The sequence below is a fragment of the Microtus ochrogaster genome, unplaced genomic scaffold (genome assembly GCF_000317375.1).
Source record: "Microtus ochrogaster isolate Prairie Vole_2 unplaced genomic scaffold, MicOch1.0 UNK21, whole genome shotgun sequence".
Classification (NCBI taxonomy): Eukaryota; Metazoa; Chordata; class Mammalia; order Rodentia; family Cricetidae; genus Microtus; species Microtus ochrogaster.
In genome coordinates this window covers 5,417,682-5,429,238 of record NW_004949119.1, presented here as the reverse complement: position 1 = coordinate 5,429,238, position 11,557 = coordinate 5,417,682, and the positions used below count along the sequence as shown (strand labels likewise).

The window sequence follows — 11,557 nt, the reverse complement described above, 5'->3', positions numbered from 1 at the left end:
ACAGATCCTTGCCATCAGAGTGGTTCCTAAGGCTGTGTAGATATCCAGTGTCCTGGACAGACAGGGTATGGGGTCATCAGGCAGTTCTAGAATGTGGGATTGATGGGTCCCTCTCTCCTTCTTTCTTTCCTTCTTATCTTTAAAGTGAAGATCTTGCCAGGTGTGGTGGTACATACCTTTAATCTCAGCACTTTGGAGGCAGAGTTATGCAGATCTCTATGAGTTCAAGGATACCCTGATGTGTGTGTGTTTGTGTGTGTGTGTGTGTGTGTGTGTGTGTGTGTATTAATCAGCCAGGGCTACATAGTGAGACCAGAAGAGGGTGTCAGGTCCCTTGGGACTGGAGTTAGACAAGGTTGTCAACCACCATGGGGATGCTGGAAATCAAACCTACTCCTCTGGAAGAATAACCTGTACTCTTAGTGGCTGAGCCATCTCTCCAGCCTCACCACTCATTTTGAAACTGTTACTGGAAACATATACCTTCTGGATCATTCTGTTTTCCTGAAATGACCCTTCTACCACTGATAAATGTCCTCATTTCCGGTAGTGTCCCCTTTGAAAAATCTGGAAGGTGTGAGGCTTTATTTCTACTCTTTTTCTTTTGCTTAGTCTCCATACACTTGGCCTTTTTCTGGCTACGCTCATATTTGAACTTCTTTGTAGTTTTATTTACTGTCCCTGGAGTAGGGTAAGGCAGAGTAGCTTTTATTTCACTAGCTGGCAGCCAGTGTTTTAACACATTGTATCCAAGTATTACCTGACTATCAATGTGTTGATGGATGGCAGATAGAGGTTTTCACTTTCTGTGAAATCAGAACGTTTCAAATGTCACTATAATGGATGCTGTCTTTTCTTTGTGTTTGCTGACTCCACCTCTTTTATGTTTCCTTGGCTCTCCTTTCTCTCCATATTGGGAATAATCCAGTATTCCTATTACCTCTCCAGGTTAACGTGTGTAGTCCTTTGGAGATTTCAGTGACCCCCCACATATGCACCTGCTGCCTGCTAGCCCAGGCCACCATAGTGACCTAAGAAGTCTCCCTCCACTCACCGCATCCCAGCTTCTGTGCCTGTTGTCACCCCAGTGTGCATTAGTGTTTTCACGCTCTTCTCTTCACTCTCTTTCCTTAGTCATTCCTTTCCCTGCTTCCGTTTGTCTGATCTTGTCATCTTTCAGCTTTCCTTCAACATTTCTTAGAATGTCTGATTTGTGCTTCGTGACATATTTTGTTTTGTCTGACATTGTCTATTTTACCACTTTATAGAATTTCCCTTGTATATAGAGCCTTAGCTTGGTGTACACAGCCACACCTTGGTATGTCAGAGAGTTGGTACCAAGCCCCCTCTAGGTATCCAGACCCGCAGGTGTTTTGTTAACTCATGTTAATCAGATGTTTTATTTGGCCTAAGTGCATTCCCCATATACTTAAATGGTCTCTAAATTACTTAATGATACCTATTTGAATATTTTCTATCCCCAATTGCTTGAATCCATGAAATCAAAACTGAATCCAGAGGGTTGGCTTCCTTTGACTTGGGGGATAAAGGAGCTTGTCAGGTAAGCCTGATGACTGGAGTTTGTTCCCTGAACTCACACAAAGGTGTAAGGGAAAGGCCTAACTCCGTGAGTGTTTCCTCCGACCTCCACATATGGCATATGTGAAAAAAATGCTGTTCAAGGAGCTGGGGAGACTGTTTCGTAAGCAAAGCAAGTGCTGTCCTGGGCAAAGCAGAAGACCGGAGTTCAGATTCCCCAGCACTTCCATAAATGCTATAGGAGAGTTATCAAGGAGGACACCTGTTGCCAGCTTCTAGCCTACACACACACACACACACACACACACACACATTCTCTCTCTCTCTCTCTCTCTCTCTCTCTCTCTCTCACACACACACACACACACACACACACACACAAAATGCAAATGGGGTTGTATTTGCTGTAACAAATCACTAAAAAGTAACTTAACACAATGTCTATTCATTCTAAAAGCCAGATGTCCTAATACCAATGCCACCAGGTCAGCCTGAAGGTGCCAGAGCCTCCACTGCCCTGCAAGCTCTGAAGGATGCTTCTGCTCCTAGCCTTTGTTGGTTCTGAGCAGTGGCTACCAACATTCGTTTGCTTGTGGACACATCACTATTATCTTGAAACCTCTTTCTACTCCTTCCTGACGTCCCCTTCTCTGCCTTGTGTGTCTGCTTCAAGATTCCCTTTTCTGGCAGGAACACCTGTGGGGGCATTTAGGCTCTCCCCAGACAACCCAGGAGAACTTTCTCACTAGAAAAAATAACATTCACAGGTTGTTGGGATCAGGAAGTGTCCTGGCTAGTTTTGTGTCAGTTTGACAAACTAAAGTCATCAGAGAAGAAGGACCCTCAGTTGAGGAAGTGTCTCATGAGATGTAGTTTCTCACTGATGAGTGATCAGTGGGGGAGGGCCCAGCCTTTGTGGGTGGGGCCGTCTCTCAGCTGGTAGTCCTGGGTTCTATAAGAAAGCAAGCTGAACAAGCCAGGGGAAGCAAGCCAGTAAGCAGCTCCCCTCCGTCTGCATCAGCTCCTGTTTGAGTTTGTGTCTTGACTTCCCTCAGTGATGAGCTGCAATGCTGGAGTGTAAGCCAGATAACCCTTTCCTCCCTGACTTGCTTTTTGGTCATTGTGTTTCATTGCAGCAGTAGAATCTGTCTTTTGGGGTGGCTTACATTTTCAGAGGTGTAGTCCATTGTCATCATGGTGGGAATCAAGGCAGCATGCAGATATGAAAGTCCCTACATCTGGACAACAGGAAGTGGTCTGTCTCACTGAGTATAACTTGAGCATAGGAGGCCTCAGAGCCCAACATCACAGTGATGCACTTCCTCCAACAAAGCCACACATACTCTTACATGGCCACACCTCCTAATAGTGCCACTCCCCCTGGGGGGGTCATTTTTCTTCAAACCGCCTGTGAACCCTAAATAAGACAAGAAGTGACCCAGCCCTTAAGGGTGCATTTTAACCTACCACTGTAGGGTTGCTTCTGTTTTTATGCTGAAGGTCACATCCCCTAGGCCCAGTGGGTCTTGGCATTGTCTCTGTTCCTAGCATCAGGCCTCTCTATGCTGCCCAGGTATGTTTATCTTCTTGTCCTTAAGTCTTTTCATCTCTCTCCTCTGAGTTCCCTGTCCATGTCTTGTTGGTCTCCTGTCTTTGCATGCTTCCCCTATTCTTTTCAAGTGTTTTCTTTTAATGTTTCAACCAGCCAGGATGCTTACCAGTGTCCTTTACCCTGCTCAGTGTCTAGCTCATCTTTGGTGTCCCATGTCTTAATTTCAGAAGCTGCCTTGCCTAGTGCCAGAGTTTCTATTTGATATTTGTAACAGGCTTTCGTTCTCTGCCAAGACTTTCCGGATCTTGTGATTAAAGTCTCGGCATCTGTGAGGACTATCCAACAGCCGCCCCCATTGGTCCTCTCAGAGTCGACTTTGCTCCGTAAACGTGCCTGGAGACTGTCAGCCTTAACACCTCCTCTTCTTGACATTCCGAGAGTGGAGCTCCAGTGCCTTGTGAGTCAGCACCGGTGGCCACCTGGGTCCAAGGGGATGCTGAGCTCACCCTGGCCTGGGCCTCCTCCTAGGGGCAATCTTTCTCTTTTCCACACAAGAGTCAGTGGGACACTTTGCTCCATGGTTTTGTGTTTTCCTTACACATTTAGCTTTGTGCCTGAAAGCTTTGGAATTTGGCAAGGAATTCAGAGAAAGTCTCTGATTTAGACTTCTTTTTATTTTCTTTGTATTTACTTGTGAGTGGGGATATATGTAGATATACATATTATAATTAAATATATTAATTATATGCACATGTGTGTTTATGGTTGAGCATGTAAAGAGACCAGAGAAGGACTCTTTGCTTTGTTTCTTTGAGCAGGGTCTCTCACTGAACCAGGAGCTAGGCTGGCAGCCAAGCAATCCCTCATAGCACTGTCCTGTATTGCTGGGTTATAGCCAGGCGCCCATGCCTGGCCTTTCACATGCGTGCTTGGGGATTGAAGCCCAGGAGCTCATGCTTGTAGAGGAGACACTCATACCCACTGAGCTATTTCTCCAGTTTCATGGACTTGGTTCTTGCCTCCTCCCTTCTTGCTGTATTGTTGGTTCTTCCAATTGTGGCTGCTGTGACTTTTTTTTTTTTTTTGTCTCATTTGCTATTGGGTATTTCCTGCATACTCTACCTGAGTTCCCAGTGTCTTGGCAGCAGTATTTTGTCCAGGTTTACATTTTACTTGTGCATGAAATATTGCAGAATCCTCAGGGGAGGACCATGAAGTCCTGTGATGCATTCTGTGGGGAGATGAGCTACGAGCCATTCATACTATTTTGTTATTTTTGTTGAATATAACAGCCCCCCACCCCCCCCCCCACATACACATACTTTATTTGCTAGGGGTTTTTCCTCAGTCTATAAAAATTAGCTTACAGTAATAAGAGTCATGTGGAAAAGATACACTTCTGACTCAGAGTAATGGTTGTATCTGAGGAGGCTAGTGTGGAGGGGTCAGCTATATTGGCTACATCTGTGTTTCTGTTTTAAAGAGAAAGTGCATGGACATTCCAAGGTCATGAATGTAGACCACAGACCAGCTACTCCCCAGGTTAGGAAGTACCATATAGACACTTGTATAATCCATCTTCAAATGCAAGCACACGGGTATGCTGGTTGACGTGAGACAAGACTGTATTCACTTTCTTTGTTCTGCCATGGGGTTGGTCTTTGCAGAGACTGGGTGTTTGTGCTCCCAGGTAGCTGTGTCTTCTATCTGTAGCACCTCCACAAAAGTGTGCAGACCCTACAGGGTCCTATCTCCTTGCAGCTGCCTACCGAAGTCATCTTGTGCCCTCCTCCAGCCTGTTCTTTGCTCTCATCCAGTTTGAGCTAGCTCACCCCAGCACTCGCCTTAACACCTCTGTTCTTGTACCTGGACTCCTGATGCAGCATCAGTCTGGGTGTCTAGTCTTGCTCCCTTGTGGCTCCATTTAACATGAGCTTCCAAAGGGTGGAGACCAGACACTTTGTATCTTTTTATGTTTCTGAGAAGCCAGCAAGCACCATTAGGGAGTCTCTAGGAAGGCAGTTCCCTGCTACCTTCCTGACCATTTCTTTCTGTGAGAACTTTGTACCCTCAATGGCGGGGATTTACCTTGCCTGTTAACTGGGAAAGTGGCATGATCACTAGAACCATGCCAGAGAGAGGCAGCTGAACCCTCCCAAAGCACTCTTCTGTGTATCGCACATGCTCTGACCTGGTGGGCAGCCCAGGGACGTGGCCCTGCGTCGAAAACCCAGGTCCCTTCTGTCTTTTAGTGCAGACAGTTAGTTCCTAAGGGTTGTCACCATCTCTACGGGCAGAACTGGTGTACACACCATCTTTTCTGGTCCAAAGACGTAATTGCATCACCTCCATCCTCCATGTCCAAGTATGAGTCCTGTAACCATACCTGCGGAGGAGACCATTGCTTCCAAACCTTAGAGCCACATCTTTAGTGAGCAGATGTAAGGTGTGGGTGCAGTGGGCGTGGGATAACTGAGGTAGACCTAGAGTAGAATGAAGGGTAAGATTATTGGACATCATTTGTCCCAGCATCCTCAGTGGCAGAAAGACTCTTGCAGTCTCCTGAATGACTTCATTAGTGGTTGTGCCCTGGTGTGCCTGATTTAAACCAGGTCACTGCGGCTGGCCTGCTTTTGTGAGACAAAGACAACAGACCTGTCCAGGTAACTAAGGCTAGGGTGGGCCTATTTAGATAAGCAAGGTCGGGGCCATGGCTGCCCAGCTCTGCTTTCTCCCTCTGTCCAGGCGGGGCCCATGACCCTGCCTTCTCTTGTCTCTTAGACTCAGTGAGCCTGGCCTATCAGCGGGTCCAGAAGGTGGACTGTACCTCTCTGCGGCCTGTCCTCATCCTGGGGCCTTTACTGGATGTGGTGAAGGAGATGCTGGTCAGTGAAGCACCTGGCAAGTTCTGCAGATGCCCGCTTGGTAAGGGATGCCTCTGCTTTTAGGTTGTGTCTGTTCTTGTTCACCTACTTTTCTGGCCATGCAGAGAAATTGGCATACAGCGTCTAATGGCCCTACTGATGTAGAGAGACCCACCTGTGACCTCCGTTCTCTCCAGGAGAGCAGGCAGTAGTGTGGGTATCCATGCTGCTGATCAGTGTGGCCCTCTGCATCAGGGCCCTTCTGTGCATCCAGCACCTTGACTTCTGCATCTTACCATACAGAGGTGATGAAGGCCTCCCAGCAAGCCATCGAGCGGGGTGTCAAAGACTGCCTATTTGTGGACTACAAGCGGAGGAGTGGCCATTTTGACGTTACCACCGTGGCTTCGATAAAGGAGATCACAGAAAAGGTACCTAGAACTTTGGCACAACTGGGCTCCTCTTATATCCAGGACCCTCTCACCTGGCCCTTACACCTCAGCCAGCTCACCATGCCCTAGCTATCTGAGGCCTCCTGCCTTTGGTCTCATCCTCCGTGATGCTATGAGTCTCTGCCTTCACACCGATCCATAGAAGGATCTAGGAGTCAACACTTTGTGTACCCACAGCCTCTGCTCTCTGAAGGGCACTAAGGAGAGCTTTGAACTCTGGGGAGGCCTTCTCCTAAACCATTCTGGGATGGGTCCCTGAACACATGCATACAGAGAGCCACCTACCAGGTCTGTGGCCCCATAAAAGCTAACACTGTTTCTTGATGCATTTGACATCCTGGGGTTCATTTGCCAGGGAATGGGTTAGCTGCCAGGTGTGCTAGGGAAGTAGCCAGTCCTAGCTGCTCCTCAGCCTCTGGCCTCTGGGCTTCTCCAGCCACTTCTCTGGGCTGCAGTTCCCTCTTCTTCCAGAAAATGTGAGCTTCTTACGGTTGTAATGCTTATTTTTTGATGGGGAAAAGCTTCAGTTAGGAAACACATCCATCGAGAGTTGCACAGAGTGTTTGTGGTCTTATGCTGACCCCATCCTGGAGGCGGAGGGGCTCATGAAATGTGTTTCCTTCGTAGCCAATGCAAAACTTGTATGCCCACCCACAAATCCCAGAGTCTCCACTCTTGTTCAGTAGAGCAGATTTGTGAGGCCAGGATAGGATGGGACCCCAGAAAAGTCCCTATGTGAGGATTTATATTGCTGCGAGGAAACACCGTGACCTAAAAGCAAGTTGGGCAGGAAAGGGTTTATTTCACTTCCACTTCCACATTGCTATTCATCACCAAAGGAAGTCAAGACAGAAATTCAAAGAGGGCAGGATCCTGGAGGCTGGAGCTGATGCAGAGGTCTTGAAGGAGTACTACTTACTGGCTTGCTTCCTACGGCTTGCTAAGCCCACCTTCTTATAGAATCCAGGACCCAGGGATGGTACCACCCACCCACCACAAGCTAGTTACTTGTTCACTAGTTGAGAAGATGCCTTACAGCTGGCTCTCATTGATGCATTTCCTTAACTGAGGCTTCTTCCTTTCTGATGACTCTATCTTGTGTCAGGTTGACACACAAAACCAACCAGTATAGTGCCCATCTTGAGGTGTGGCTTGCTGGCCAGTTCCCACTCCCACCTCAGCAGCCATCAGTTGGGGAGTGGGAGGTATAATCACCAATTCTCGCTTCCTAAGTGACCTTGCGGAAATCCTGCTTTTGCTGCCTGGTATTTCTGAGTGTGGAGGAAGGTAGAGTTGTGTGGGGGTGGAGCAAGGGTGAGTCCTCGTGGGAGACAAAAGACGTCCTCTCGTCTGCACTACGTACTTACCTACCGTACGCCATTGTCTCTCAGAACCGGCACTGTCTTCTGGACATCGCACCGCATGCCATCGAGAGGCTGCACCATATGCACATCTACCCCATTGTCATCTTCATCCGCTACAAGAGCGCCAAGCACATCAAGTGGGTGTCTGGCCCTGTTAGGTCCTGTGCTGGAGCATAACACTCCCCCTGACCCTGGGCTTGTATGTAGAGATGCTAGCCGAGTTTACCAGCTCCATCTGTCTGGGCACAACCACACTTTCCGAGAATAGCTGGCTTTGTCTACAGCACCCCCCCCCATCCCGCCCCCTTTCCTCTCATGTTGTGTAGAAGGCCAGGGGAATTGTGTAGTCTGAGCTAAGTCCAGCTCAGCTGCACTCACTGAGGCCCCCTTTCTTCTTGACTTTTCTGTGCTGTGGAGCTCCTGGTGCTTCTGATTGGAGACAGCTAGTGTGTCTGCTGGCTTTGTCCATGCACTGGGGTACTGAGGTGCCCAGATTCCCTGTCAGCCCAGAGTTCCCCATATAGCCTAGAGGCTATTGATTTATGGGAAAACACCCTAAATGCTCCTGCCCTAGCTCAGCCCTGTCTTCCTGGATCAGGGAAGGAAGAAGGAACCTGAGGTTACGTTTGAGACTCACCCCAGTTCCCTGGCTATCCCTACAGGGAACAAAGAGACCCTGTCTACCTGAGGGACAAGGTGACACAGAGGCATTCCAAAGAGCAATTTGAGACGGCACAGAAGATTGATCAAGAGTACAGCAGGTACTTCACAGGTAAGTGGGTGTGGGCCCAGCCAGTAGCAGAAGTTTTCCTCAGGTCACAAGTCCTAGGAATGAAAGTAGCCCAGTTTTCCTGGACGGTCTAGCCTGAGCTGCCATATACCTTCGGTACATTGACATTTGACTTACAGGTCCAGCCAGTGTCTAAGCTATGCCAGCTGGCAGGGTTATGCACACTGGCCTTTGGGCATGGTCTAGCCTCATCCACAGCATGCAGTAGGAACCATCTCAGCACAAAGACTCAGCAGCATAACTGTGGTGACTCCCAGACAGGTTGGGAACCCAAGAACCCAGGTGAGCCAGCAGTGCAGACAGCTGTCTGTCCTGAGTGCTGCCCAGGGCCAGTCTTAGGGGGAGTGAGGGGTAAGGTGGACTGATGAAGTAAGGCCAGTCTGGGCATCTCTGCTTGCTAAACGAGCTCCTGTGGATGCAGGTTTCCTGCTTCCCCACCTCTGTTGGGTGAAGTCAACCATCTGTAGGAGCTAGGGGAGCATTTTAGCACATCACAAAAAGGGTTAGGACCCATAGAGCACTTCCAGGGGGCTCAACCTGGTCCTATTTTCATTTCCAGTTTATCAAAGACCAGTAAACCAATAGGAAAAAAAAAAAAAAGAAAATGTTAAAAAATGGACGAACTTAACTATATGTTGATTTTTAAAAATTAGGTTAAACAGAAGTAAAATCACATAAACTTCACACTTTCTGATTGTAACTGGCCCTCTGTGGGTGTATTCTGCCCACTGTGCCTCGGAGTAGCACTACTTACTGACCTGGGCACTAGTCCTCCATCCTGCTAGTGGTTGTTGTCCCAGAGTCCTGCTGACAGTGAAGCAACCCTAACATCCCCCCTCCCACGCTGCTTCATTCCCCCTAACCAGCAGAGGGCGAGCAAAGCCAATTCCCCCTCCCCCCCCTGCCATTGTGGGCAATTTGTGAGCAGTCTACTTCCCTAGGGGATGGTTTCTCCTTTGCCCAATTCCCTGCTGAAGGAGGAGGGTCATGTGGGGGAGAGTCAGAGAGCCCACAGCCAGAGTGTTCATATCCCTTGATGGGTGGGAATGTCTTACTTAGAGCTGACCCAACCTGCTTGTGTTTGGTGGGTTCTTCTGCAGGGGTTGTCCAAGGAGGAGCCCTGTCGGGCATTTGCACTCAGATCCTGGCAATGGTCAATCAAGAACAAAGTAAAGTCCTGTGGATCCCTGCTTGCCCACCTTAGCAGAAAGCTGGACCAGAGGAAACTCCATGACCATGGTGGGGACAGCTGGCTGACTCTTTCAGCTACTAGATGTCTGTCTTTCTGTGGACAAGCTGGTAAGGACCTGGAACCAGGACTCCAGCAACACCTCCTTTGTAAGCAGAGAGCCACCAAGATTTGGGCCCAGCTGGTGGATGGCACACTCACGCATGGCCACTTTGAAACAGAAAAGCAGAAACACAAAAGACTTGATCCTCCCTTAGCCAGCTGAGCAGAGGTGCTGTGCCCAGGACCTCGCTAATCAGAAGTTTACAAGCCTTTTCTAAGTATTTGGTTGTCTATGTTTACTTGAATAGCTCTATGTTGTCGGTGCCCAGCCCTTGATCCCAACACCCTCTGTCACTTCCTTTTGGTTTGATGTTCCTGTCTTGGTCAGGAACCTTGTTCCTGCTTTGCTACAGGAGGTTCCTATCAGTAGGACCAGAGCTGTGACAGACTTCCTGTTCCTCGATGGCCCCTCTCCTGGAAGATATCACAACTGCAGGTGCTCAGACCACTGTTGGTACCAGAACCAGTGCCTTGGTGGGGCCCACTTGCCGTGGCAGCACTTTCTTTCCACACCCTGAAGGAAGTTTTGGCATTCTTGCAGATTCACCTCTTGTCCTTCCTCCTGCATCCCTGGCCTCTTATTTCTTCTCCAGCTGTGTTTATATTTAAGCATCATGTCTAGTCCATCAGGGCTTCGTGGTTCCTAGATGACACAGTTGGATCCTCAGCTGGGGGGCGGGGGGCGGGGGGCGGGAGCATGGGCATGCCATTGGTTCCTATAGGCTCTGAGATACCCAGCAGTCTTTGTCAGTGCAAGGTTGCAGGGTAACCCTTAAAACTGGCGCAGGTGTACCTGTACCAGCTCTTTCTGGCATGACACTATTCATGTCACAAACTGAAATAAGAACTTGTAGTGGGCATAATGGCTAGACATGCCTATTGAAAATGGAAGAAGAAAACCTGGGTGCTTTTTCATCTTGGTATCTTGGTTACAACATTCTCAGCCTGACTCCACGAGGACATCTCCATTCTTTGTTGGGTTTCTTTTTCTTTTTCTTTTTTTTAATTCATTTTTCTCACCCACCCCTGCCCTGTATCTCCACTTCTGATGCCAGATCTATCTGCTAAGGAGCTGATTCAGTCCCTTCTTCAACTGTGTGCCCCATTAATAGGTACTGTACTGGGTTCTGTATGTCATTGGGGTAGGATCTATATTTTAATACTGTTCCTAACATTTCATTTTACTAGCAAGAAATCTTTGATTTCATTTTATTCTTTGTAACTCTAGACATTAGATTGTAGTTTAGTCATTATTGACAATTTTTTTTAAAAGGGATATATTTTCTTGCACAGCTGTTTAAAAAGAGAGAGAAGAGTTGCAGCCCTCAAGGCTGTTCTGTGCCTTACAGGCACACATTTTCTAGCTCAGACAACTGAGATGCTGCCGACCCCTCTCAAGGTCTTCCGCGCACAGTTGCGGGACAAGGACTGTTTCCCTGGGCATAGGCCTGGTTCTGCCATCATTGGACAAGCAGGTGTGGCTCTGATAGGTGGGATATGCTGTACTAAAATGTTACTTTGTATCAAAAAGAAACTAGACTTCAGTATGGCAAATAAAGGTCAGTTTGTGTAACCTGTGTGTGCAGATACTGGTGGATGCAGGTACCTCTTCTGTGTGCAGATACTGGTGGATGCAGGTACCCATTCTGTGTGCAGATACTGGTGGATGCAGGTACCCATTCTGTGTGCAGATACTGGTGGATGT

At 48.2% G+C, this 11,557-nt stretch overlaps 1 protein-coding gene across 1 annotated transcript in view; it reads left to right on the top strand.

Annotated features, from left to right (window-relative positions):
• Positions 1–10,533, top strand: part of Dlg5 (discs large MAGUK scaffold protein 5) — a 106,981-nt gene extending 96,448 nt beyond the window's left edge. Inside the window, exons 27-31 of the mRNA XM_026789532.1 lie at positions 5,873–6,016; positions 6,259–6,386; positions 7,799–7,908; positions 8,434–8,543; positions 9,662–10,533. Coding sequence (XP_026645333.1) covers positions 5,873–6,016; positions 6,259–6,386; positions 7,799–7,908; positions 8,434–8,543; positions 9,662–9,765 — 596 coding nt within the window. The 3' untranslated portion in view covers positions 9,766–10,533. The remainder of the gene's footprint in view (positions 1–5,872; positions 6,017–6,258; positions 6,387–7,798; positions 7,909–8,433; positions 8,544–9,661) is intronic.
• The last annotated feature ends 1,024 nt before the right edge of the window (positions 10,534–11,557 follow it).